At 41.0% G+C, this 22,792-nt stretch overlaps 1 protein-coding gene across 3 annotated transcripts; it reads left to right on the top strand.

Annotated features, from left to right (window-relative positions):
• The first annotated feature begins 7,422 nt into the window (after positions 1–7,422).
• LOC124266176 lies at positions 7,423–22,752 on the top strand. Of its 3 annotated transcripts, none has more exons than XM_046700980.1 (2): positions 7,423–7,490; positions 21,644–22,752. In XM_046700980.1, the coding sequence occupies exon 2, from the start codon at positions 21,766–21,768 to the stop codon at positions 22,507–22,509; it is 744 nt and encodes a 247-aa protein (XP_046556936.1). In that variant the 5' UTR covers positions 7,423–7,490; positions 21,644–21,765; the 3' UTR covers positions 22,510–22,752. The 3 variants fall into 3 exon arrangements, with proteins under 3 accessions (XP_046556936.1, XP_046556934.1, XP_046556935.1); XM_046700978.1 differs by lacking the exon at positions 7,423–7,490 and adding an exon at positions 12,593–12,751; XM_046700979.1 differs by lacking the exon at positions 7,423–7,490 and adding an exon at positions 21,251–21,389.
• The last annotated feature ends 40 nt before the right edge of the window (positions 22,753–22,792 follow it).

The following is a 22,792-nucleotide window of genomic DNA, read 5'->3' on the forward strand; positions in this document are numbered from 1 at the left end:
CTGCCTGGTTAAATGCTGAGAATCATTAAGACAAGATATTATACGGTTTGTGCCAGACTGTTATTCTATCTATTAACCATAAATAGTAGAAATGGTATTCGTGCATATTACCCACGAGAAGAACAGAAAATAGGTCTCCGGTGGGAGGAGCTAAAGCTATAACCTCTACTGGCAAACAAGGATAAGTTGAAAACTTGCGGTCCGTTTGATTTCATTTGAGACCGATGAATTGCTCACTAACACAAAATCTAATAAATGCAACAAAATCAAACTTTGGACAGTCACATGAAGTCGACAGACCAACTCTGATGAGTTGTCTCATAAGTTAGGACATCCGAATATAAAGGTTGTTTAACAAACGATCATTATTTTGTTGTCACTATTAGCTATTTCTTACGAGGGAGGACCACTTGTTGGAAGAGCAGCCAGGTGTGCGAGTTGCACGTGTGAAATTGAAATTTCACAACACACGCTGGTTGACTACCTGGCTGTTCTACGAGCAAGTGGCCCCCTATCGTTAAAAATAGCGGTCCAGGGATGGACCATGGACCAGAGGTGGACCAGGGGGTGGACCAGGGGTGGACCAGGGGTGGACCATGGAGTGATAGTGGGTCCGGGTCTCAGCTCCCAGGGTAAGACCATGGAGTGATAGTGGGTCCGGGTGTCAGCTCCCAGGGGTGGACCATGGAGTGATAGTGGGTCCCAGTCTCAGCTCCCAGGGTAGGACCATGGAGTGATAGTGGGTCCGGGTGTCAGCTCCCAGGGTTGGACCATGAAGTGATAGTGGGTCCCTGTCTCAGCTCCCAGGGGTGGACCATGGAGTGATAGTGGGTCCTAGTCTCAGCTCCCAGGGTAGGACCATGGAGTGATAGTGGGTCCGGGTGTCAGCTCCCAGGGGTGGACCATGGAGTGATAGTGGGTCCCAGTCTCAGCTCCCAGGGGTGGACCATGGAGTGATAGTGGGTCCGGGTGTCAGCTCCCAGGGGTGGACCATGGAGTGATAGTTGGTCCAAGTCTCAGCACCCAGAGGTCGACCGTGGGGCAAACAATTTCAGAAGGTACAGTGAGTTGAAGAAGGTTTAGATGGAAACATGGACAGAGGTTGAGAAATATTTTATTACGATTCATCCAGCATGTTAAGGATTAGGTGTAGTGGGTATACTAAACAAACTATAACCGACTACCTTCAAATTGTTGTGTTTCGATTTCCAAGTTAAAACAATACGTTCACCAGAAATCTGTCCCTAAAACAAATTGGTGTGAAACAAACGAACAACAAAGAAATCTTCTACATTAACAATAGTATTCCAGAATAGGCTACGTTTACAAAATAATGCAACATGTTGTAGTGGAATAACAACGCCAGTACACATTCTGTGGCAGAATAACCCAAAAACAGTGATAATAGCAATGCAATTCACATAACAGTGGTCAAGTGGTCAAGCTTCCAAAATATCCCAAGGCCATGAATCCAGGGTGATGATGATGATAATTGATGATCTTGACACAACTGCTTGTATTGATGTAAATGTATAATTCCTGGTGAGATTGTGTGGAAAACAAACAACTCTTAAAAAAATTCTTACGCAATTTAATCTCATCCGTGAAACTTAAACACAACATTTATCAGTCCAGAAACATCTATGCCATGTTATACAGATACACCCAGATAAAACACATTCGTTCCCGGTGTTGAGTTAGCTTAGCTTCCACGCCTGTGATAACCAGTAGCCGGACCATTACCCAGCGAGATTAAATTGAAAAAGGAAAAAAGAAAACCTTTGGCATTATTTATTAGCCAAAAAACATATATAACATTGTCACATGTAAATTCAAATTTGTGTAGAGGAAGCGGTAGTGAGGGAAAAGGTACATAAATTAGGTCTATGCTCAGACATACTAATCATCAGGGAACATAACAGTTATTATTGCACGGATTATCTATTTCTTACTTAACAAAGAAATTGATTACATAAGATACATAGCACTATATTATTCAAGAACTGGATGTATTGTCAGTGATGGCAAAAGTAACTGTTCCTAAGTCATAATTGTTTTGCTGTTTGTTCAGAAATAGCCATCTCTCTACATCCTTAAACTTACAAACAAAAAGCAAAAATAAATGCAGCGGAATATTTTGCAAGCTGATTGTTAGTGAGTTTCATCAGCTCTCTATGGCTTTGAAAACCTTGACTTTCTGTCAGGTTATGAATGGGCAGTCCACTGGACTGTGACAGATTAGAGGAAACACATCACGATCTGCCCTCAGAATGTCAGAGAGCTAAACCAGTGCTACTGAGGATTGCCATGTAAACATGTTCACAATCTCGATTACGTTGCTGTCTACAAATGAAAGAATAATTGCAAATTGAATTTGTGACGATTTATTAATAAGTTTGGAGTAAACTGACAACCATAAACAAACATTTCTACGAGAGCTGTAAAAAAGAAAGACTAATCTCTGAGATGAGTAAGATAAGATATTTACTTTTGAAACCGGATAAACGTCAACGGGGAAGAACCATTAATGGCATATTCTAGACAGTAATCAGTGTTTACAGAAGTGACAAGTGCACTTATACTCCATACTCCACTCCATACGTTACAGTATGCCGATGTGTTCAGCTTCCTGTGCTCGCAACGTTAGCCGGACAAGTTGGCCAGAAATTGTGGATTATTGTAGTTTAAAGGCCAGACTGTACCCATGTGTACATGGAATGGCTGTTGATAGCCTGGATAATTTGAAAAAAATTATAAGGTTACTATAAAAGTCTATGGAAAACATTTGGTGCTGTGTAACCTTAAGGCTTTCTTACATGCCCAACCTGACAAGCAACATCTGTAACTTGATGTAGTTTATGTTGACGTTAAAACCATTCTCTCCCTCTAGGGCGCGATATTATTATTATAGGATATTTATATAGCGCACATATCCACGCAACTAGTGCATACTCAAGGCGTTGGTATTTTTTCCCTCGATCATTGGATGTCAATCTCAACTGCACATCGTATTATCAATCTCAACTCCCTGGGGAGTATACAACAACGAGTTATTATGGCTTTCTCATCCTAACGAGGTACCCATTCACAGCTGGGTGGACTGGGACACATAGCCACAGTACTTTGTCCAAGTTCATTGCACGTTGCTGTACCCGCAGCTAGGTTTTGGCACGTATTCATGTGGCCACCATCTGGTCATATACCAACGGATTCGTGGGTTGTTTTAAGTGCACAGCGTTGTCACGGGCTATCTTACGCAATATGAGCTGAATCTGTATGGTTGTGACTGGTGTTCACAGGTCTATGTAAATGGGTATACTTCTAAACGGAAACATATGCATGGCAATATAAGTTCCGGTGAGAGTGATCGACAGATCGTGGAATTTTGACGGGAAGCTGGGGAGGGTAAATATTTGAAGTGTCTGTAAAATATAACTTTCACCCACAACGTTGCTCTCTCATCCACAGTCTTTCTGTCGGCGGGGTGGACAGGCAAAAAGACAAAATAATAAAACAGGAGGATACAGCTTTAGGAAAGAGAAGAATGCCATTATGTGAATATATTTGCAAATAGTTTGCGGTTTAAAATTAATCGCATTTATTCATATCGGAAACAACGCTGAAATGTTCGATCATTGCATTGGAATGCTTAGCTTACCAGTTCACCTGTTTATAGACCCATGTTATCGATTCCGATGGTGTGCCAACCTACACAATGGTACGATATATTGTTCTTAAAAGAAGTGTGACCTGTCTGTTTTATTTATCACTCACTCACTCACCCTCCCTTGTTATCTCACTCACTCACTCCCCAGTTTATCACTCAGTTAATATCACTCTGTGTATCTCATTCACTCACTCACTCACTCACTCCGTGTATCTCACTCTCTCCCAGTTTATCACTCAGTTTATATATACCGTGTATCTCATTCACTCACTCACTCCCAGTTTATCACTCAGTTTATATCACTCTGTATATCTCATTCACTCACTCACTCACTCACTCCGTGTATCTCACTCTCTCCCAGTTTATCACTCAGTTTATATATACTGTGTATCTCATTCACTCACTCACTCCCAGTTTATCACTCAGTTTATATCACTCTGTATATCTCATTCACTCCCAGTTTATCACTCACTGTGTATCTCATTCACTCACTCACTCACTCACTCACTCCGTGTATCTCACTCTCTCCCAGTTTATCACTCAGTTTATATATACTGTGTATCTCATTCACTCACTCACTCCCAGTTTATAACTCAGTTAATATCACTCTGTGTATCTCATTCACTCACTCACTCACTCACTCCGTGTATCTCACTCACTCCCAGTTTATCACTGTTTATATATACTGTGTATCTCACTCACTCCCAGTTTATAACTCAGTATATCTAATTTTATCACTCAGTATTTATATATCACTCAGTTTATATATACTGTGTATCTTATTCACTCACTCCGATAATCTCCCTCACTCACAGTATCTCCCTCAGTCAGTTTATATCACTTTCTGTATCTCACTCATTCCGAAAATCGCACTCACTCACAGTATCTAGTATCTCACTCACTCACTCACTCCGTGTATCTCACTGAACAGAGGAACTCTCACTCCCAGTTTATCACTCAGTTTATATCACTCTGTGTATCTCATTCACTCACTCACTCACTCCCAGTATCTCACTCACTCACTCACTCAGTTTATATTACTTTCTTTATCTCACTCACCCCGAAAATCGCACTCACTCACTCACTCACAGTATCTAGTATCTCACTCACACACTCCGTGTTTCTCATTGACTCCGAGTATCTCACTCTCACTTCCAGTTTCTCACTCAGTGTATCTCACTACACCAGATATGTCATCACTCAGATTAGATCACTCCGTGTATCCTACTCACCTACATCTTGTATCCCCTCTCAAGGCCTGTGTCTCACTCGCTTCATGTATCTCACTCACTCACTCAGGACATCTCACTCACTCCAGACATACCATCCACTCCATGTACTTAACTCACTCAATCACTCATTTACTGTTTTACCCTCGCAGTTCACTCAATCCACGCTTTCCACTCAATCACTCTCAGTATCTCATTCTCTCAAGGGCGGAGGGGTAGCCTAGTGGTTAAAGCGTTCGCTCGTCACGCCGAAGGCCTGTGTTCGATTCCCCACATGGGTACAATGTGTGAAGCCATTTAATTTTTATGTATCACTCAGTCAGTCACTCTGGGTATCTCACTCACCTGCTAAAAGCGGTGTAAAACCCAACTCACTCACTCACTCATTCACTCAATCACTCATACCAACCACACAATCAACCACACAACCAACCACACAACCAACCACACAATCAACCACACAACCAACCACACAACCAACCACACAACCAACCACACAATCAACCACACAACCAACCACACAATCAAGCACACAACCAACCACAGAATCAATCATACAACCAACCACACAACCAACCAACGGAAGCTTCGTATAGCCAGGGTTAGTCCAGACACCCTAAAACCTCCCAGACACTTACCTCATAAATCCCTGTAAATACAACATGTTCTCGACATTGGCAATGCTGTACAGGCGGCTTATTTTTCACTTTAAACAAACAGCAAATGAAGAGGTTGAGCTGGTAACCTATTTTTACCCACTCTAGATGAGACTTGCCAAGAGATTATTAATACACTGTACAGTATATAGATTTCATGGCATAGAGTCAACTTTGAATTCGTTTCTCTACGCGTCAGCTCTATACTGGAGGGGAGTTAACACCGACGAAGTTCGTGGACGTTAACCACATTATACAATCCATGAACAGCCCCCGATTTCTCGAAACAAACTTAAGTCTTAGTTTTTATTTAAGTTAAGAGTTTTTACTCAAATTTGAGAAAACGCAGGAAAATGCATTTCCCAGAATAAACTGAAATAGATATTTAGCTCAAACATAGACAATTTATGTTTGGTAGATAGGTCACTTAAGTTGTTTTGGCATATTTTATTTTGGAAATGCAATTGAATTAGAAATTCAGCTGTTTCACATTGTAAAAGTCAGCTTGAAATTTGAGTAAAAACTCGGAGCCAGGTGATCACAACCCTGGAAGCATAAACGCATTTATTCTGAATTCGAACCAACGATCATACTTGGACAACAATGTTTGCTGCTGACAAACGGATGATCAGACTCTGGCACGGTTGAGGAAATGAGAATTAAACCCAGTCTTCCATGTGACGATCGAGCGCCCCGACCTCTAGGCTAACCTAGTGTAAATGGGTCTAGAGAACATATCATGGAGGATGGAAATATATTAGTTTGGAAAACGGATGTTTCTACCTCGTGAATACTCACTCACTCATTTACTCACTCACTCACTCACCAGCCGACTAACAGGCGCAATGACTCGCCATCATTAAACATTAGTGATACATGAGGGTAGCCGTCCAAGTGTACTCGGTTTGGTGCTTTACAATCTTCACCCCACAGTTCCACTTAAGGTTTTTTAAGATGACTGTCATATAGCTGTATAGTTCACAACGACGTCAAACATCACTCACTCACTCACTCACTCACTCACTCACTCACTCACCACTCACCAACAGGCGCCATGACTCGCCATCATTAAACACCCACCCAGCCAGGGTAGCCGTCCACTCACTCACTCACTTTGGTGCTTCACCCACCCGCCCACCCACCCACCCACCCACTTTTTAACTGACTGTCATTCACTGTACTCACTCACCAGCCGACCAACAGGCGCAATGACTCGCCATCTAAACATTAGTGATACATGAGGGTAGCCGTCCAAGCGTACTCGGTTTGGTGCTTTACAATCTTCGCCCCACAGTTCCACTTAAAATTTTTTTAAGATGACTGTCATATAGCTGTATAGTTCACAACGACGTCACTCACTCACCCTCTCTCACTCACTCACTCACTCACTCACTCACTCACTCACTCACTCACCCACCCACTCAGTCACCCACTCACCCACTCACTCTCTCACTCTTACTCACTCACCAACCCACCAACCCACTCACCCACCCACTCACTCACTCACTCACTCACTCACTCACCCACCCACCCACTCAGTCACCCACTCACCCACTCACTCTCTCACTCACTCTTAAGCTTCACTACATCAATATGGTACTACTGAAACAAAGGGCATCAGTCGCGAGATGGGGTTTAACAACAGTTAACCAGCAGTGATGTCTGGATGTCTACCTGTAAATGGAAGTGAATACCTGCTGAATGCATTACTTACATTGCGGGGAAGCTAATTACACCGGTCTGTAGATAATGAGGGGAAGAATGTAAGCTACTCCCTTCGATTTGGATCGGTAGACTGTGTGTGTGGGAGAGTGGATCGATGTTGAACGCTGATAATTAACCCCCTCACCGACCCATATTGTCAGTGGGTCTCTTGAACAGCTAAGGTTAGTTTGGTGAAGTGTGATTCAGAGGTGCACGTGGACCTTTCTTCAGATGGTAGGTTGAAACTTAATTTCCGTGTTTTGCTTGAACCCCTTTGAATATATGGAACGCCAGATGCAAACTTTTTATGTTATGATTCTATCACTGTGTCTCGCCCCGTAAAGCAATATTCATTCATTCTATCACTGTGTGGCAGCTACATCTGTTTGATTAATTATGCCCACTGTTTGATTTAATTTTATTGGTAAACTGTACTTTCAGTTATGTCAATTTAAATTTGTTATATGAGCTCAACTGTCAAATAGCCGAGTGTGCATCTCATATCATGATTGAAGCTCAATGGGACTTTTTCTCAAAGTAAGATGATAATCTATTTCCGCTTTCTTGTAATAAGCGCTCGTTAAAAGAGCAGTTGTAATTTTTATGTTCATGTGTTTGTTTCGTGTAAATGAATGTAAGCATTATGTAAAAGCGCCTGTCATGTATTGCGGTTGTTTGTGAACGGCCGAATGCGAGCGGCATGTAGAGGAAATGCCAAGGAATTTGCAAAGGAATTTCCATGGTTACGAATTTTTATACATGTATAACATCAACAAGTGAGTGTCTACACAGCATTGTTAGCAAATATTGTGTTGCAAAGACACAGCACTGTCTACTTTAACATCGTAAGGAAGAATTGTATTACAGGGATACGTCATTGTCTACTTTAACGTTGTTAGGAAGCATTGTGTTACATCATCACGCCATTGTCTACGTTTACATTGTTAGCAAGCATTGGGTTACAGGGTCACATCATTGTCTACGTTAGCATTGTTAGTAAGCATTGTGTTACAGGGTCACATCATTGTCTACGTTAACATTGTTAGTAAGCATTGTGTTACAGGGATACGTCATTGTCTACGTTAACATTGTTAGGAAGCATTGTGTTACATCATCACGCCATTGTCAACGTTAACATTGTTAGGAAGCATTGGGTTACAGGGTCACATCATTGTCTACGTTAACATTGTTAGTAAGCATTGTGTTACAGGGATACGTCATTGTCTACGTTAACATTGTTAGGAAGCATTGTGTTACATCATCACGCCATTGTCAACGTTAAGCAAGCATTGTGTTACAGGGTCACATCATTGTCTACGTTAACATTGTTAGTAAGCATTGTGTTACAGGGTCACATCATTGTCTACGTTAACATTGTTAGGAAGCATTGTGTTACATCATCACGCCATTGTCTACGTTAACATTGTTAGCAAGCATTGTGTTACAGGGTCACATCATTGTCTACGTTAACATTGTTAGGAAGCATTGTGTTACATCATCACGCCATTGTCTACATTAACGTTGTTAGGAAGCATTGTGTTACAGGGATACGCCATTGTCTACGTTAACATTGTTAGCAAGCATTGTGTTACAGGGTCACATCATTGTCTACGTTAACATTGTTAGGAAGTTTTGTGTTACAGGGTCACATCATTGTCTACGTTAGCATTGTTAGGAAGCATTGTGTTACAGGGTCACATCATTGTCTACGTTAGCATTGTTAGTAAGCATTGTGTTATAGGATCACATCATTGTCTACTTTAACATTGTTAGGAAGAATTGTGTTACATGGTCACATCATTGTCTACGTTAACATTGTTAGGAAGCATTGTGTTACAGAGCCACATCATTGTCTACGTTAACATTGTTAGGAAGCATTGTGTTACATCATCACGCCATTGTCAACGTTAACATTGTTAGCAAGTATTGTGTTACAGGGTCACATCATTGTCTACGTTAACATTGTTAGGAAGTATTGTGTTACATCATCACGCCATTGTCTACGTTAACATTGTTAGCAAGCATTGTGTTACAGGGTCACATCATTGTCTACGTTAACATTGTTAGTAAGCATTGTGTTACAGGGTCACATCATTGTCTACGTTAACATTGTTAGGAAGCATTGTGTTACAGGGTCACATCATTGTCTACGTTAACATTGTTAGGAAGCATTGTGTTACAGAGCCACATCATTGTCTACGTTAACATTGTTAGTAAGCATTGTGTTACAGGGTCACATCATTGTCTACGTTAACATTGTTAGGAAGCATTGTGTTACATCATCACGCCATTGTCTACGTTAACATTGTTAGCAAGCATTGTGTTACAGGGTCACATCATTGTCTACGTTGACATTCTTAGGAAGCATTGTGTTACATCATCACGCCATTGTCTACTTTAACATTGTTAGCAAGCATTGTGTTACAGGGTCACATCATTGTCCACTTTAACATTGTGTTTCAGGGTCATGTCATTGTTTACTTTAACAAGTGCTAGGAGAACTGTGTTAGAGGAACACACCATTGTCTACGCTAACATTCTAAGGAAGCATTGTGTTACAGGGACTTGTCATTGTCTACTTTAACATAGTAAGGAGGAATTGTGTTACATGGCCACATCGTTGTCTACGTTAACTTTTTTGGGAAGGATTGTGTTACAGGGATACGTCATTGTCTAATATAACATTCTCGGGAAGAATTGTGTTACATGGCCACACATCATTGTTTACATTAACATTCTTAGGAAGAATTGTGTTACAGGGCCACATCATTGTCTACGTTAACATTCTTAGGAAGCATTGTGTTACAGGGACACATCATTGTCTACGTTAACATTGTAAGGAAGCATTCTGTTACAGGGCAACATCATTGTCTACGTTAACATTTTTAGGAAGCATTGTGTTACAGGGACACATCATTGTCTACATTAACATACTTAGTAAGCATTGTGTAGCGGGACATGTCATTGTCTTCTTGACCATTGTGTAGAACTGTTGTGTTACAGGGGCATGTCATTATCTTCTTGGCCATTGTGTGGAACTGTTGTGTTACAGGGACATGTCATTGTCTTCTTGACCATTGTGTAGAACTGTAGTGTTACAGGGACATGTCATTGTCTTCTTGACAATTGTGTAGAACTGTAATGTTACAGGGACATGTCATTGTCTTTTTGACCATTGTGTAGAACTGTAGTGTTACAGTGACATGCCATTGTCTTCTTGACCATTGTGTAGAACTGTAATGTTACAGGGACGTGTCATTGTCTTCTTGACCATTGTGTAGATCTGTAATGTTACAGTGACATGTCATTGTCTTTTTGACCATTGTGTAGAACTGTAGTGTTACAGTGACATGCCATTGTCTTCTTGACCATTGTGTAGAACTGTAGCATTACAGTGACATGTCATTGTCTTCTTGACCATTGTGTAGAACTGTAGCGTTACAGTGACATGTCATTGTCTTCTTGACCATTGTGTAGAACTGTAGCGTTACAGCGACATGTCATTGTCTTCTTGACCATTGTGTGGAACTGTAGTGTTACAGGGACATGTCATTGTCTTCTTGACCATTGTGTAGAACTGTAGTGTTACAGTGACATGTCATTGTCTTCTTGACCATTGTGTAGAACTGTAGTGTTACAGGGACATGTCAATATCTTCTTGACCATTGTGTAGAACTGTAGTGTTACAGTGACATGTCATTGTCTTCTTGACCATTGTGTAGAACTGTAGTGTTACAAGGACATGTCAATATCTTCTTGACGATTGTGTAGAACTGTAGTGTTACAGTGACATGTCATTGTCTTCTTGACCATTGTGTAGAACTGTATTATTACAGGGACACGTCCTTGTCTGTTTTCACATTGTTTAAAGATTGACTGGTGCTTAGTTATCGAATTCCCATTCAATTCTTTCACACCCAGGGGTATCATTAGATGAAAGTGCCGGATCTACGAGTATGGATTGTGTGATATCGATGTGTGTCCTTTCTCTCTTTTTGTCATCAGTAAGCAAATCATGTATCTGGCAACGGGGTCGACTCTGATTTAAAGAAAGAGACAGCCGTATCTGATATCGATATTGACCGATTTCTGAAAGCCGTGTAAAGGTAATGACGGTTTTTATATATGTCTGCCACCTGTCTGACAAACAACATGATTCAGAAATGGTCGAGTGATCGGTGCTTTCCCACAAAATTCAAACATAACTTTAACCGATGGGTATCATTTGGGTTAACGTTTATGTTGAACATGTCATTTAAATTGCCCATTAAGGACACAAAAAATTGCATTTACCTTAGAGTATAAATGACCTCACCATGTTTAAGTTTATATATGACTATCAAATTTAGGGTGTTCCCTTACTTTTTGTTTGTAGTATATTTTATTTTAATCATGCTTCTAACTGTGACATTTTTCGTGCACCCAGTTTGTTAATGTATACTGCTTCTCTGAAACTACACGGTTCGCGTAGCTGCCATTTCGTATGGATGATGGGGCGGATCAGTGGTTAAAGCGTTCGCCGAAAGCCCGGGTTCGATTCCCCACATGGGTACAAACTGTGAAGCCCATTTCTGGTGTCCCCCGCCGTGATATTGCTGGAATATTTCTAAAAGCGCCTTAAAACCATACTCACTTACTTGTATGAATGATCGACGCTTTGGCGTCTATGAAAAATAAATGCGAGATGCCTGTGTTCTGTCTCTTGGGGTTAACCACCCTCAAGACATAAAATGACCACCTGGGCTTGTCACCTTCCCCAGGGTCGATTCTCCAGTAGTCTCCCCAAAGGTACATTCCTAAACACAGCATGTAGATCCAACACATTTGCAATGCTTACACAAGTTGATAGAACCTTATCTGATAGCACCCGTGCATATTTCTGTTGGCGTCTTATGTCAGTCGATACAGTATTGCCATGTCTTCTTTATTATATCAAAACATGTGTAACCCATAACGCATTGGGTGTGTACATATCTGATGATCAGCAGCGATACGGACTCACTGAAATGGAATGTACTCTTTTTTTAAACGCACACTTATCTCTGTCCCTGTGATTAATGACGTCTTAATATACTGCATACACTGTGCTGTGCAGACAGTAATTTCAGCTGATTAAATAATACAGCACGGGTTTGTCGGGAAAGACGTGACGGGTGATAAACTTCGACACCAGTGGCCATTGCGGACGTTTGTATGGCAATAGGTTTCACCCAGAGACCATGTGGCGTCCTGATCTCTACTGGAAATGTGGATGGGGTCGGGGAGGGGTGGGGGCTCAGACGAACAGTTTATTCTACCTTAGAGATAACGTAAGATTTGTTATACTGTCCGAAGTATTGATTTTTAATGTATGTAGGATATGTTTGCTAATAGGAAAGTAATGTATTTTGTGAAGGTCGTAGTGACCTACTTGGACTTGGTGTGGATTACCACAGGATGTGCGTACAGGGGACAACGTTATAATGGTGGATTGGAAACGTGATGACGCACGATAGGTAGGTGTTGGTAGATACATGATAGGTTTGGTGGATATATGAGTACATGTAGGTAGATGTTGGTGGATACATGGATAGGTAGATGTTGGTGGATACATGAATAGGTAGAAACATGGATAGGTAGATGTTGATAGATCCATGAATAGGTAGATGTTGGTGCATACAAGGATAGGCAGATGTTGATAGATACACGGATAGGTAGGTGTTGGTAGATACATGAATAGGTAGGTTTGATAGATATATTGACGAATAGGTGTTGATAATTACACCTTAACGAATCAGTAGGTGTTAACAGACACATGGATAGGTAGGTGTTGGTAGATACATGAATAGGTAGGTTTGATAGATATATTGATGGATAGGTGTTGATAATTACACCTTAACGAATCAGTAGGTGTTAACAGACACATGGATAGGTAGGTGTTGATAGATACATGAATAGGTAGGTTTGATAGATATATTGACGGATAGGTGTTGATAATTACACCTTAACGAATCAGTAGGTGTTAACAGACACATGGATAGGTAGGTGTTGATAGATACATGAATAGGTAGATTTGATAAACACATTGATGGATAGGTGTTGATAATTACACCTCAACGAATCAGTAGGTGTTAACAGGCACATGGATAGGTAGGTGTTTATAGATACACTGATAGGTAGATGTTGGTAGATACATGAATAGGTAGGTGTGACAAATGAATAGGTAGGTGTTGTTAGATACATGGATAAGTAGGTGTGATAAATGAATAGGTAGATGTTGGTAGATACATGATAGGTAGGCGTTGGTAGATAAACGAATAGGTAGATTTGATAAACACATTGATGGATAGGTGTTGATAATTACAGCTTAACGAATCAGTAGGTGTTAACAGATACATGGATAGGTAGGTGTTGGTAGATACACTGATAGGTAGGTGTTGGTAGATACATGAATAGGTAGGTGTGATAATTGAATAGGTAGGTGTTAGATACATGGATAAGTAGGTGTGATAAACGAATAGGTAGATTTGATAAACACATTGATGGGTAGGTGTTGATAATTACAGCTTAACGAATCAGTAGGTGTTAACAGACACATGGATGGGTAGGTGTTGATAGATACATGAATAGGTAGGTGTGACAAATGAATAGGTAGGTGTTGTTAGATACATGGATAAGAAGGTGTGATAAATGAATAGGTAGATGTTGGTAGATACATAGAATAGTAGGTGTGATAAAGGAATATGTAGATGTTGGTAGATACATGATAGGTAGGCGTTGGTAGATAAACGAATAGGTAGATTTGATAAACACATTGATGGGTAGGTGTTGATAATTACACCTTGAGGAATCAGTAGATGTTAATAGATACATGAATAGGTAAGTGTGAACAGATACTCTTTCTGGAAACCGATGTAATTTCGGTAACACCTGAAGCGAAAGCCCGTTAGATCTGGACTGTAAAGGCCAATTCCCGGTAAAACTAATTTAAATCTCCATAAAGCATTCAGATTCGAGTCCTTTATTTTTCCACTCACATAACAAAGAGCCAATACAATGATAGGCATAACAGGTCCATCAAGATGGCATTGGACATTCAGGTTTACAAGTTAGAGTAGTCAATACAAAATAATGATATTTTAATAGTCATTTATGTTCGTTTACTTTCGTTGGTAAAAGTAGACTTGTTAATGCAAAGAGGCGGTGGACTAGCCTAGTGGTTAAAGCGTTAGCTTGTCACGCAGAAGACCCGGGTTCGCATCCCCATATGGGTACAATGTGTGAAGCCCATTTCTGGTGTTCCCAGCCGTGATGTTGCTGGAATATTGCTAAAAGCGGCGTAAAACCAAACTCAGTCAGTCAGTAATGCAAAAATACTGGAACAAGTACAAATCTGCTCGGTATAAGTGAAAGTATTTCTTAAATGCAATCGCCCGGGAAAAGGGGGTGTCCGTAGTGACGATGATCGGATTAAAATGACCCGCTATAAATGAACAATCGATGATTTACAAGACAATATCAAAAGACATTCAACAGGCTGGTCATATAAATGCTATATTAGTGTCAGCGTTGATATACTGTGACAATATTGACAACATACCTCAGTAGTAGCCAACAGTATTGACAGTGTTGTCGTGTGTGATCTTATAAGCCGTTACAAGTATTGACCACTAGCCCGTTTTGAGTGTTGTAACGCACTACGGGTTGTTTTGAACCAATGACCTGAGTACGTGGACACCCAAATGGAGTTCAGGGCCCCGTTCCTCAAAGCGATCGTAGCGCTAAGGTGGTCGTACCTCCCATACCCGTTCCTCAAAGCGATCGTAGCGCTAAGGTGATCGTAACTCCCATACCCGTTCCTCAAAGCGATCGTAGCGCTAAGGTGATCGTAACTCCCATACCCGTTCCTCAAAGTGATCTTAGCGCTAAGGTGATCGTAACTCCCATACTTTAACATACACTTACGACTGTCGTAGCGCTACGATCGCTTTTCGGAACAGGGCGCAGGGGTAGAATGCGCAATGGCACTCCCTGTACTCGTCATAACGTACGGGAGCGGTTTTGTCGTTCAGCGTAGGATTATGAGCCTTACGTTTGGAGATATAAACACCTCCACCGACTCTCTACGCTTACACATACGCATGCCTGCATGCACACACACACACGCACACACGCTCTCACAACCCAGAAACGTCACAACAACGAAGGCCTTGTATTTGCCGACCATTAGACTAACGCTTAGTCTCTGAATATATAAAATTTTGACAGTAACAAACAAACCCATTTAAATTGAAAAGGAGCCCCAGGGAGACCACAGATTCTGAACCTGAGGAAATCTAGACTTGCTTCATTTAGGGCTTTAGCATTGCAGAGGCTGTAGGGAAAATAATGTGGTTCAGGGACTGTGAGACAGACTAGGCTTTATCGTAGATTAACAACTAGTCTCTGAAATGAACATATTTTACTGAGAAAAAAAGTTCATAGTAAAAAAAAATATATATATAATAGTAAAAAATAATATATATATATTATGAAAAGGAGCCCTGAGACTTTCTTCATTTTTAGCTAGACTTGCCAAATTTTCTAGACTTGCGTGGGCTTTCTTGGATATATTTGGTTCAGGGTCTGTACGAGAGACTAGCTATATCATTGCAGAGAGGTCTAGGCTTTAGGGAAAATAATGTTGTTCGGGGACTGTGAGACAGTTTAGCCGACCATCAGCGGTTAAACAAGAAACCCATTCATGGATTGGGGGGATTTAACTTAACGATGTCAACGTCTGTAATATGTGAAATATACTCCGAAACGTCGAGTTCCTCATATTACATAAATTAACATCATAACATCGATAAAGCCCAAAGGCTTTGTGAAACCCATTGTTTTGTTCAATGGTTTTCAGAGATATTTATTGCCAAGCAAATACAACGATGTCACGCATCACGTTACATGAAATGCTCACGGGTGCATTATTCTACTCAGTTACCGAATCCTCTTGCCTACCGTTACAGGATCTAGTCACTCAAGCCAAGTAGTGACACATCTGGCACTCACAGCACGAACTGATCAGACCCTTACCATGCTCTTTAGGCAGGCCATGTGTTGATTAACCATTGATCCGATAGCTTGACTGTGTACAAATGAGGTTGGACGGTTTGGATTAAATGGACGCTTACATTCACATCTTACTGGGTGAGGTGAGGTGAGGTGAGGCGAAGTGAGGTGAGGTGGGGTGGAGCGAGGCGAGGCGAGGCGAGGCGAGGCGAGGCGAGGCGAGGGCGAGCGAGGCGAGGCGAGGCGAGGCGAGGCGAGGCGAGGCGAGGCGAGGCGAGGCGAGGTGAGGCGAGGCGAGGCGAGGCGAGGCGAGAGGTGAGGTGGGGTGAGGCGAGGCGAGGCGAGGCGAGGCGAGGCGAGGCGAGGCGAAGTGAAGCGAAGTGAAGTGAGGCGAGATTAGGCTAGGCGAGACGAGATTCAGAACCTGCGACCCGACTTCATAGTCATTAAACTTCTTCACAGAAAAGGGTACTTCCCTGAAGCCGGCAGGTATTGTCTAAGGTAAGCAAAGCAATGAAGCGTGCTAATCCTTAGACAATGGGGGATTATGGGGGACATCTCCAAATCTTAGGTGAGCGAATAATGGATTAAACTTAAAACGACTCCCTATGGGGTATATTATAAGGTCATCATACATTACATCATCAGGTCACAATGGCTAATGTTCAAGTTAATGTTTGGTTTATTGCGAACAGACGAGGTAGTCGAAATTTAGTCATGGGTGGCTACAAATTCAGAATAAAAAATAGACGACAAAATAGCATCGTTTGGATAATATGCTCAACATCAGGCTGAAAAATGGTCAGTCAGAACTTGAGTCTGATTGACTAGCAGAGTGCTTAACTGGACTGTCACTGTTTGAATAGTTATAAACCTGAAACTTGTGCTGAATCATCTGGTCCTGACAAGTTGTAACGTTGACGCTTAACTTTGAACATTATGAAAGAAATAATAAATAACTACTTTTGAGAGTTTTGTATCTTGATTTAGTTTGTCTAGTAAATTTTCATTCGGGCTAGTAACTTTTAAAACTTCCTAGCCCGGTTTGCCAGTGATCCAGAAAAATTATTTCATACACTGGTCATAATATAATGTAACGATTATTGAATTGTGTCAGTTGCTCTGGAAGAAAAAGATGCCATTTATTTGTCCATAAAACGATTTGTAAATTTTTGCATGTTCAATAAGTGGATGATATTATGTCTATCGTGGCATTGTTGGTCAGAATACATGTTTTTTCACATCTACATATTTCTTTTTTCATTTTCATCAGTGATACATGTACCACCCCTTGTAAATTGTACATGGATATTTGATACGACCCCTATAGTTGAAACAACAACGGATTAGTTCAGCAACCGTAACCTGCCGGCATTCCGGGAGTAAACCACAGAAACACCATGCCGCTATTGTACTCGCTTCGCACCGACCAATTCTTGTTAAGCCACACCCTAGACAGAGTAACAAGAACCTAGCTACCAAAGTCTTTGGGTCTGACACAACCAGGGAATCGAACCATCGACTGTCAATCCTCCAGGTTAGCGCTCTATCCACTTGCCCACGAAAGCGGACTCGTAAACAAGAATGGTCAGCCAATACTACGTCCAAAATATTGCTCGTTACGCAAAACAGTTACGTGTCCATTAAATCGGACGAACGGGTGGCTCAACTGTTTGTCCGTATGCCAGAAACTTGGATCATGGATCCGTGAAGATCCGGGTTAACACTAGTACTGTACTTCAGCAACCCATGCGACTAATGGGATCGGGTGGTCAGGCTCGCTGGAACCGGAACCGGAAGGAGCACAGATGTGTCCCACGTTGTTTTGGCACCGCTAAATGCTGTAGGTGTGTCGCCGCCCCAACACTAAAACTAGTTTACGTTCATTCTGGCTGCCGAACTGAATTGGTTTGTGCAGTGGAACCAGTTGGACTGAAATGAGGTGAGTGGGTATGTATCGTGAATGTTGGAGGTAACTCAAAACCATGCTGGGGACGCCTCAGACCTTTGGTCTCGGTGTTATACACATACTCGCTACAATAAATAAGAGCCATGGTTAATGAGATTCACCAATTATTTGTGGGCGATACTCTTGTTAAAGAGCTATTCACCAATTATATGTAAGTGATACTCTTGTTAAAGAGTTAATTACTGTAGAGGATTTCGCTGTCGGGAGTCTACGTATCTCTTGTATTTCTGGTATTCACAGAACCAGCACGACTTGTCCTAGTCCCAGAAATTAAGTAATCAGTTATTTACAAAATAATACTTCAAATAAACGAACGAACGAATAGACAACACAAAAAAAGAAGCCAGAACAATTCTGAAACATTTCGTACTCTTGCTCAATCATTCTTGACAGGGGCTTCTTTTTTATTCTCAAGGGTGTGAGAGACATTCTAGGTTGGTTTCTGGAATAATAGAATAACAGTCTGGAATTGATAAACGTATCCCAGCAAAACATATTTGCCTCAGATCTTGAAATAAACTTGCACTGAAAAAAGTTTTTATGAAAATATATATATATTAATGAATGTTTTATAGCAGGACCGAAAAGTATTCTGTCTTAAGCAAAAATAATGGGTCGTCCGTATTAGTAGTTTTTCCATCATCGATCTCTATCGATTAATGAGTGATTGAGTATGGTTTTACGCCGCTTTTAGCAATATTCCATCAGTATTACGGCGGGGGGACACCAGAAATGGGCTTCACACATTGTACCATGTGGGGAATCTAATCCGGGTCTTCGGCGTGACGAGCGAACGGTTTAACCACCAGGCTACCCCACCGCCCCTATATCAATTAATAAGAAAGTATATAAAGTAATCCCAGCTTGCACACCTTGTAGTTGATGCTCGGAATGTATGTATGTATGTATGTATGTATGTATGTATGTATGTATGTATGTATGTATGTATGTATGTATGTATGTATGTATGTATGTATGTATGTATGTATGTATGTATGTATGTGTGTATGTATGTATGTATGTATGTATGTATGTATGTATGTATGTATGTGTGTGTATGTGTGTATGTATGTGTATGTGTGTATGTGTGTGTATGTATGTATGTGTGTACGTATGTATGTATGTGTGTGTGTATGTATGTATGTATACATGTATATGTATGTTTGTATGTGTGTGCGTGATTCCGTGCGTGCGTGTGAGTACTCACAGAAACACATACACACATCCAACGAATATTCTAAAATATATAGCTCCTTAAAGTCAGCTATTGTCTTTTATTGTTTCTAAAGGACGCTTGAAAATGTCTATTTCACCTGTTGTAAAATCGAATATGCGTCCTCTGATCCAGACAATGGCAATCTTTATACCGCCTTCATAATCACAGACATGAATCACAGACCAAATAGACGCTTAGACAGCTGTGGTAGCCTCACTCACCCCTGTAAAACCCACTCTCGACGAAAACAATATAAACCTATATCTCATAGCAAATACATGCCGCGAGATACCCTTGTATATCGCACTCTACGTCACAGGGGGCAGTGGGGTCACCTGACAAGCATGTTTTAATGAGTTGTTGTCTCGTAAAGGAGTTCCCCCATTGCCGGTAAACAATACTGATCCCTCTGTTGAGGAACTGCCTTTCCTTTGACGTCAAATCATTTGTGGAATGTCAGATACTGCTTATGAATAAAACATGTAATCGATATCTTTTTAGAACGGAGGGTTTTACTGTGTAAATATTCAGCTGTATACTAGTCGAGTTACATCGAGTAGATAGCTCTACTAAATGCAGTTTACATTATGCATAGTCAAACAAAGTACTTGTGTGGTTATTACTTGGTTGTTCAAACAGTCGTATCATGTAACGTTTGATGTATAGATTGTATAAATTTCAACAAGGGTCTTTAGGGACCGTTCATAATTTATGGTGTGGATGGGGGTGGGGGTGGTGATGATGATTTTAAGGAGGGGGTCACCCATTTTGTTCTGGGAGGTAAGAGGGGGCATCAGTTTTGTTCACATGTACTCGGGGGTCAGCAATTTTATGCATCAAAACATTAAAAAATTATGCTCATTAACAATCATTATCATCACACCACCACCCACCACCCACCACCCATAAATTATGAACGACCGCCCCTTAGTATGTCGTACACTTAAGATTGGACGTACAAGTAGCTCCACAACTAAATTCAATTAGTCTTACAACTGAACAAGTAAAACGCAAGTATATAAAAAGAAATCATCAAATGCTCTCCTTATATATGAAACGGAAAGAGAATAGATGTTTGGTGACAGTTTTGTTAAATATACTGAGATACACACGAACGATCAGCTGATACACGTGATCTGTTACCTTTTCTGATCATTTATACAACCTTAAAGGCTGCTATATGTTCAATTCAGATAAAGGTAAGAGCCAAACCATGTCTCTTGGAATTATGTTTTTGTAGAAAGTACGTTATAACTTTCGAATTAAGGTACTTTCATTCAATTACACAGTAGTTCATAAAATTTCCACAGGTTTCTGTCCACGAAATGTCAAGAATGTAAAACATAAATAATTCACCGTCATGAAAATTTAAGTAAATCTGTTTCTACGACTCGGAGTAGCACTTAACTCTTTATAGGCAAATGGGGATAAGTATTAAGAGATTTGTCTAAAGTTTCAAGACCCCCCTGAATGGCACGAGCTTTGTGTCGTTGAGGTACAATTCTGTTTTGACGTCTGATAACATCTGCTCATTGACACGTGCAGAGGCAGGCGACAAGAACAGACGACGCGGTCGAGGTAGTTGGCAGTCCGCCAGGAGAATATTCAGGCAAAATGTACATTTCCCATTGAGGGAATATATACAACGGTTGATTTGAACTATTAATGGCGTTATTTGTCAAGGATATTTGACATATAGTGTTACGCATGCGCAGAATATTTTTATTACGGCATACACCCGGAGGCCGGAAAACAAACCGGTGGACGTCATTGTTGTCGATGGATTGGTCAAAGAGTACTTATAGGGGGTCTGTTGTTGACGCTAATGACAAAGCACAACAATATACACGCCCGTCAGTATATTAACTGAGTAGTGAGCAGAGGAAATCATTGCGGTATGCGCACCTTTGTGTGAGCGGTGAGTGGAACATACTCCAGGATATATGAACATGAGAGTAAAATATTATCATTCAATGCAGTAAATGTGTTTTTGAGAAATGATGAAATATCTTACTGAACAAACTTTTATGGATGACAACTTCTGTTATTACGTGACTGCAGTCACGAAATAAAAGAAGTTGTTATCCATAAAGTTTGTTCAATATTGTACTTCCCAACTTCTAAAATGCCACCCAAAGATGTAATATCTATAATTTCTTTTTGTAATTTCAGCAACATTCGGGAGGATCGCAAAGGCGTGGAATCAGTCAATCTTTAACGACTGTCCGTTGCTTTACGTCGAACGTTCTTAACGGATACCCCACACATCTTTGTGGAAATACTTTTATTTCACCATGGACGAAGGAAGGTATGGACAGGTTAGGAGACAGGAAGACCGGCACCGAAAATTTGTCTGCATCATCAACGACATTCTCAAAACAAAGACTGATGTTTACGAGAGTTGTTTGTCTCGCGAGAAGTACGAGACCTCGTTCAAGTATGTGAAGAACGCCATGACAGTCCGGAGAGCCTTGGTGAGACAGAAGGTTCTCCAGAAATGTCTTGAGATGAGGAGGAGACGGACAGATGGAGGGGTGTTTGGGAGGTATAACGGCGCCAGCCTCCACTCCATGTCCCGCGACGTGGAGTCCTACATTGCGTCCAAGCATCCTAAAGTCAGACGGCTTCAGAAGGTGCAAAAGCTGCTGAAGGACAGTGTTGATAGTGGCGCCATTTTGGATACAGAAGCCATGAATGGCAAGGTTGAAGAATTCTTTCGAAAGCGTATCGAGAACCTGGAAAATAGGAAGACGACGAGACATTCCGTAAAGGATGGCACAGTAGACAACGGCGGTACAGAAACAGAAGGTCGTGTTTCTATTCAGACGGTTAAGGGCAAAGTACAAAAGCTGAAGGTTACACCCCTTCCGGAACTGAAGGTCAAGGACAAATTAATTGACCTTGATACGAGTGATCAACGTTTTATTAGGGAGATCGTATCTCCGTCACAAGGGGATACCAATCCATTTGTGCTCAAGAGGAGACCTACATTAGTTCTACCTCCCATTACACCAAGCAAAGCACTTGTTCAATACTGACACTGAAATAATTTGATGAAACTGTGAACTCCAAAATGGTAAGGTCAGTATTTTGAAACAGACATTGAAAATGTTTCTAAATGGAACCTTACAGACAGATTATTGTCATTCTGTAACGGTAATTACTAGCTATACCCAAAGTCCAAGTTTCTTTCCACATGTTTATATTTTTAATGTATGCAACTAAAAAGTATGTATAACGAACCAACGAACTGATTTTTCACTAAAACAGCCCTAAAGATCCGTGGGTTTTTCCGTTGATAATGAGCTGTTCAAACCCACT

This window comes from Haliotis rubra, unplaced genomic scaffold (genome assembly GCF_003918875.1).
Source record: "Haliotis rubra isolate DU_JTF1 unplaced genomic scaffold, ASM391887v1 Scf1236, whole genome shotgun sequence".
Lineage (NCBI taxonomy): Eukaryota > Metazoa > Mollusca > Gastropoda > Lepetellida > Haliotidae > Haliotis > Haliotis rubra.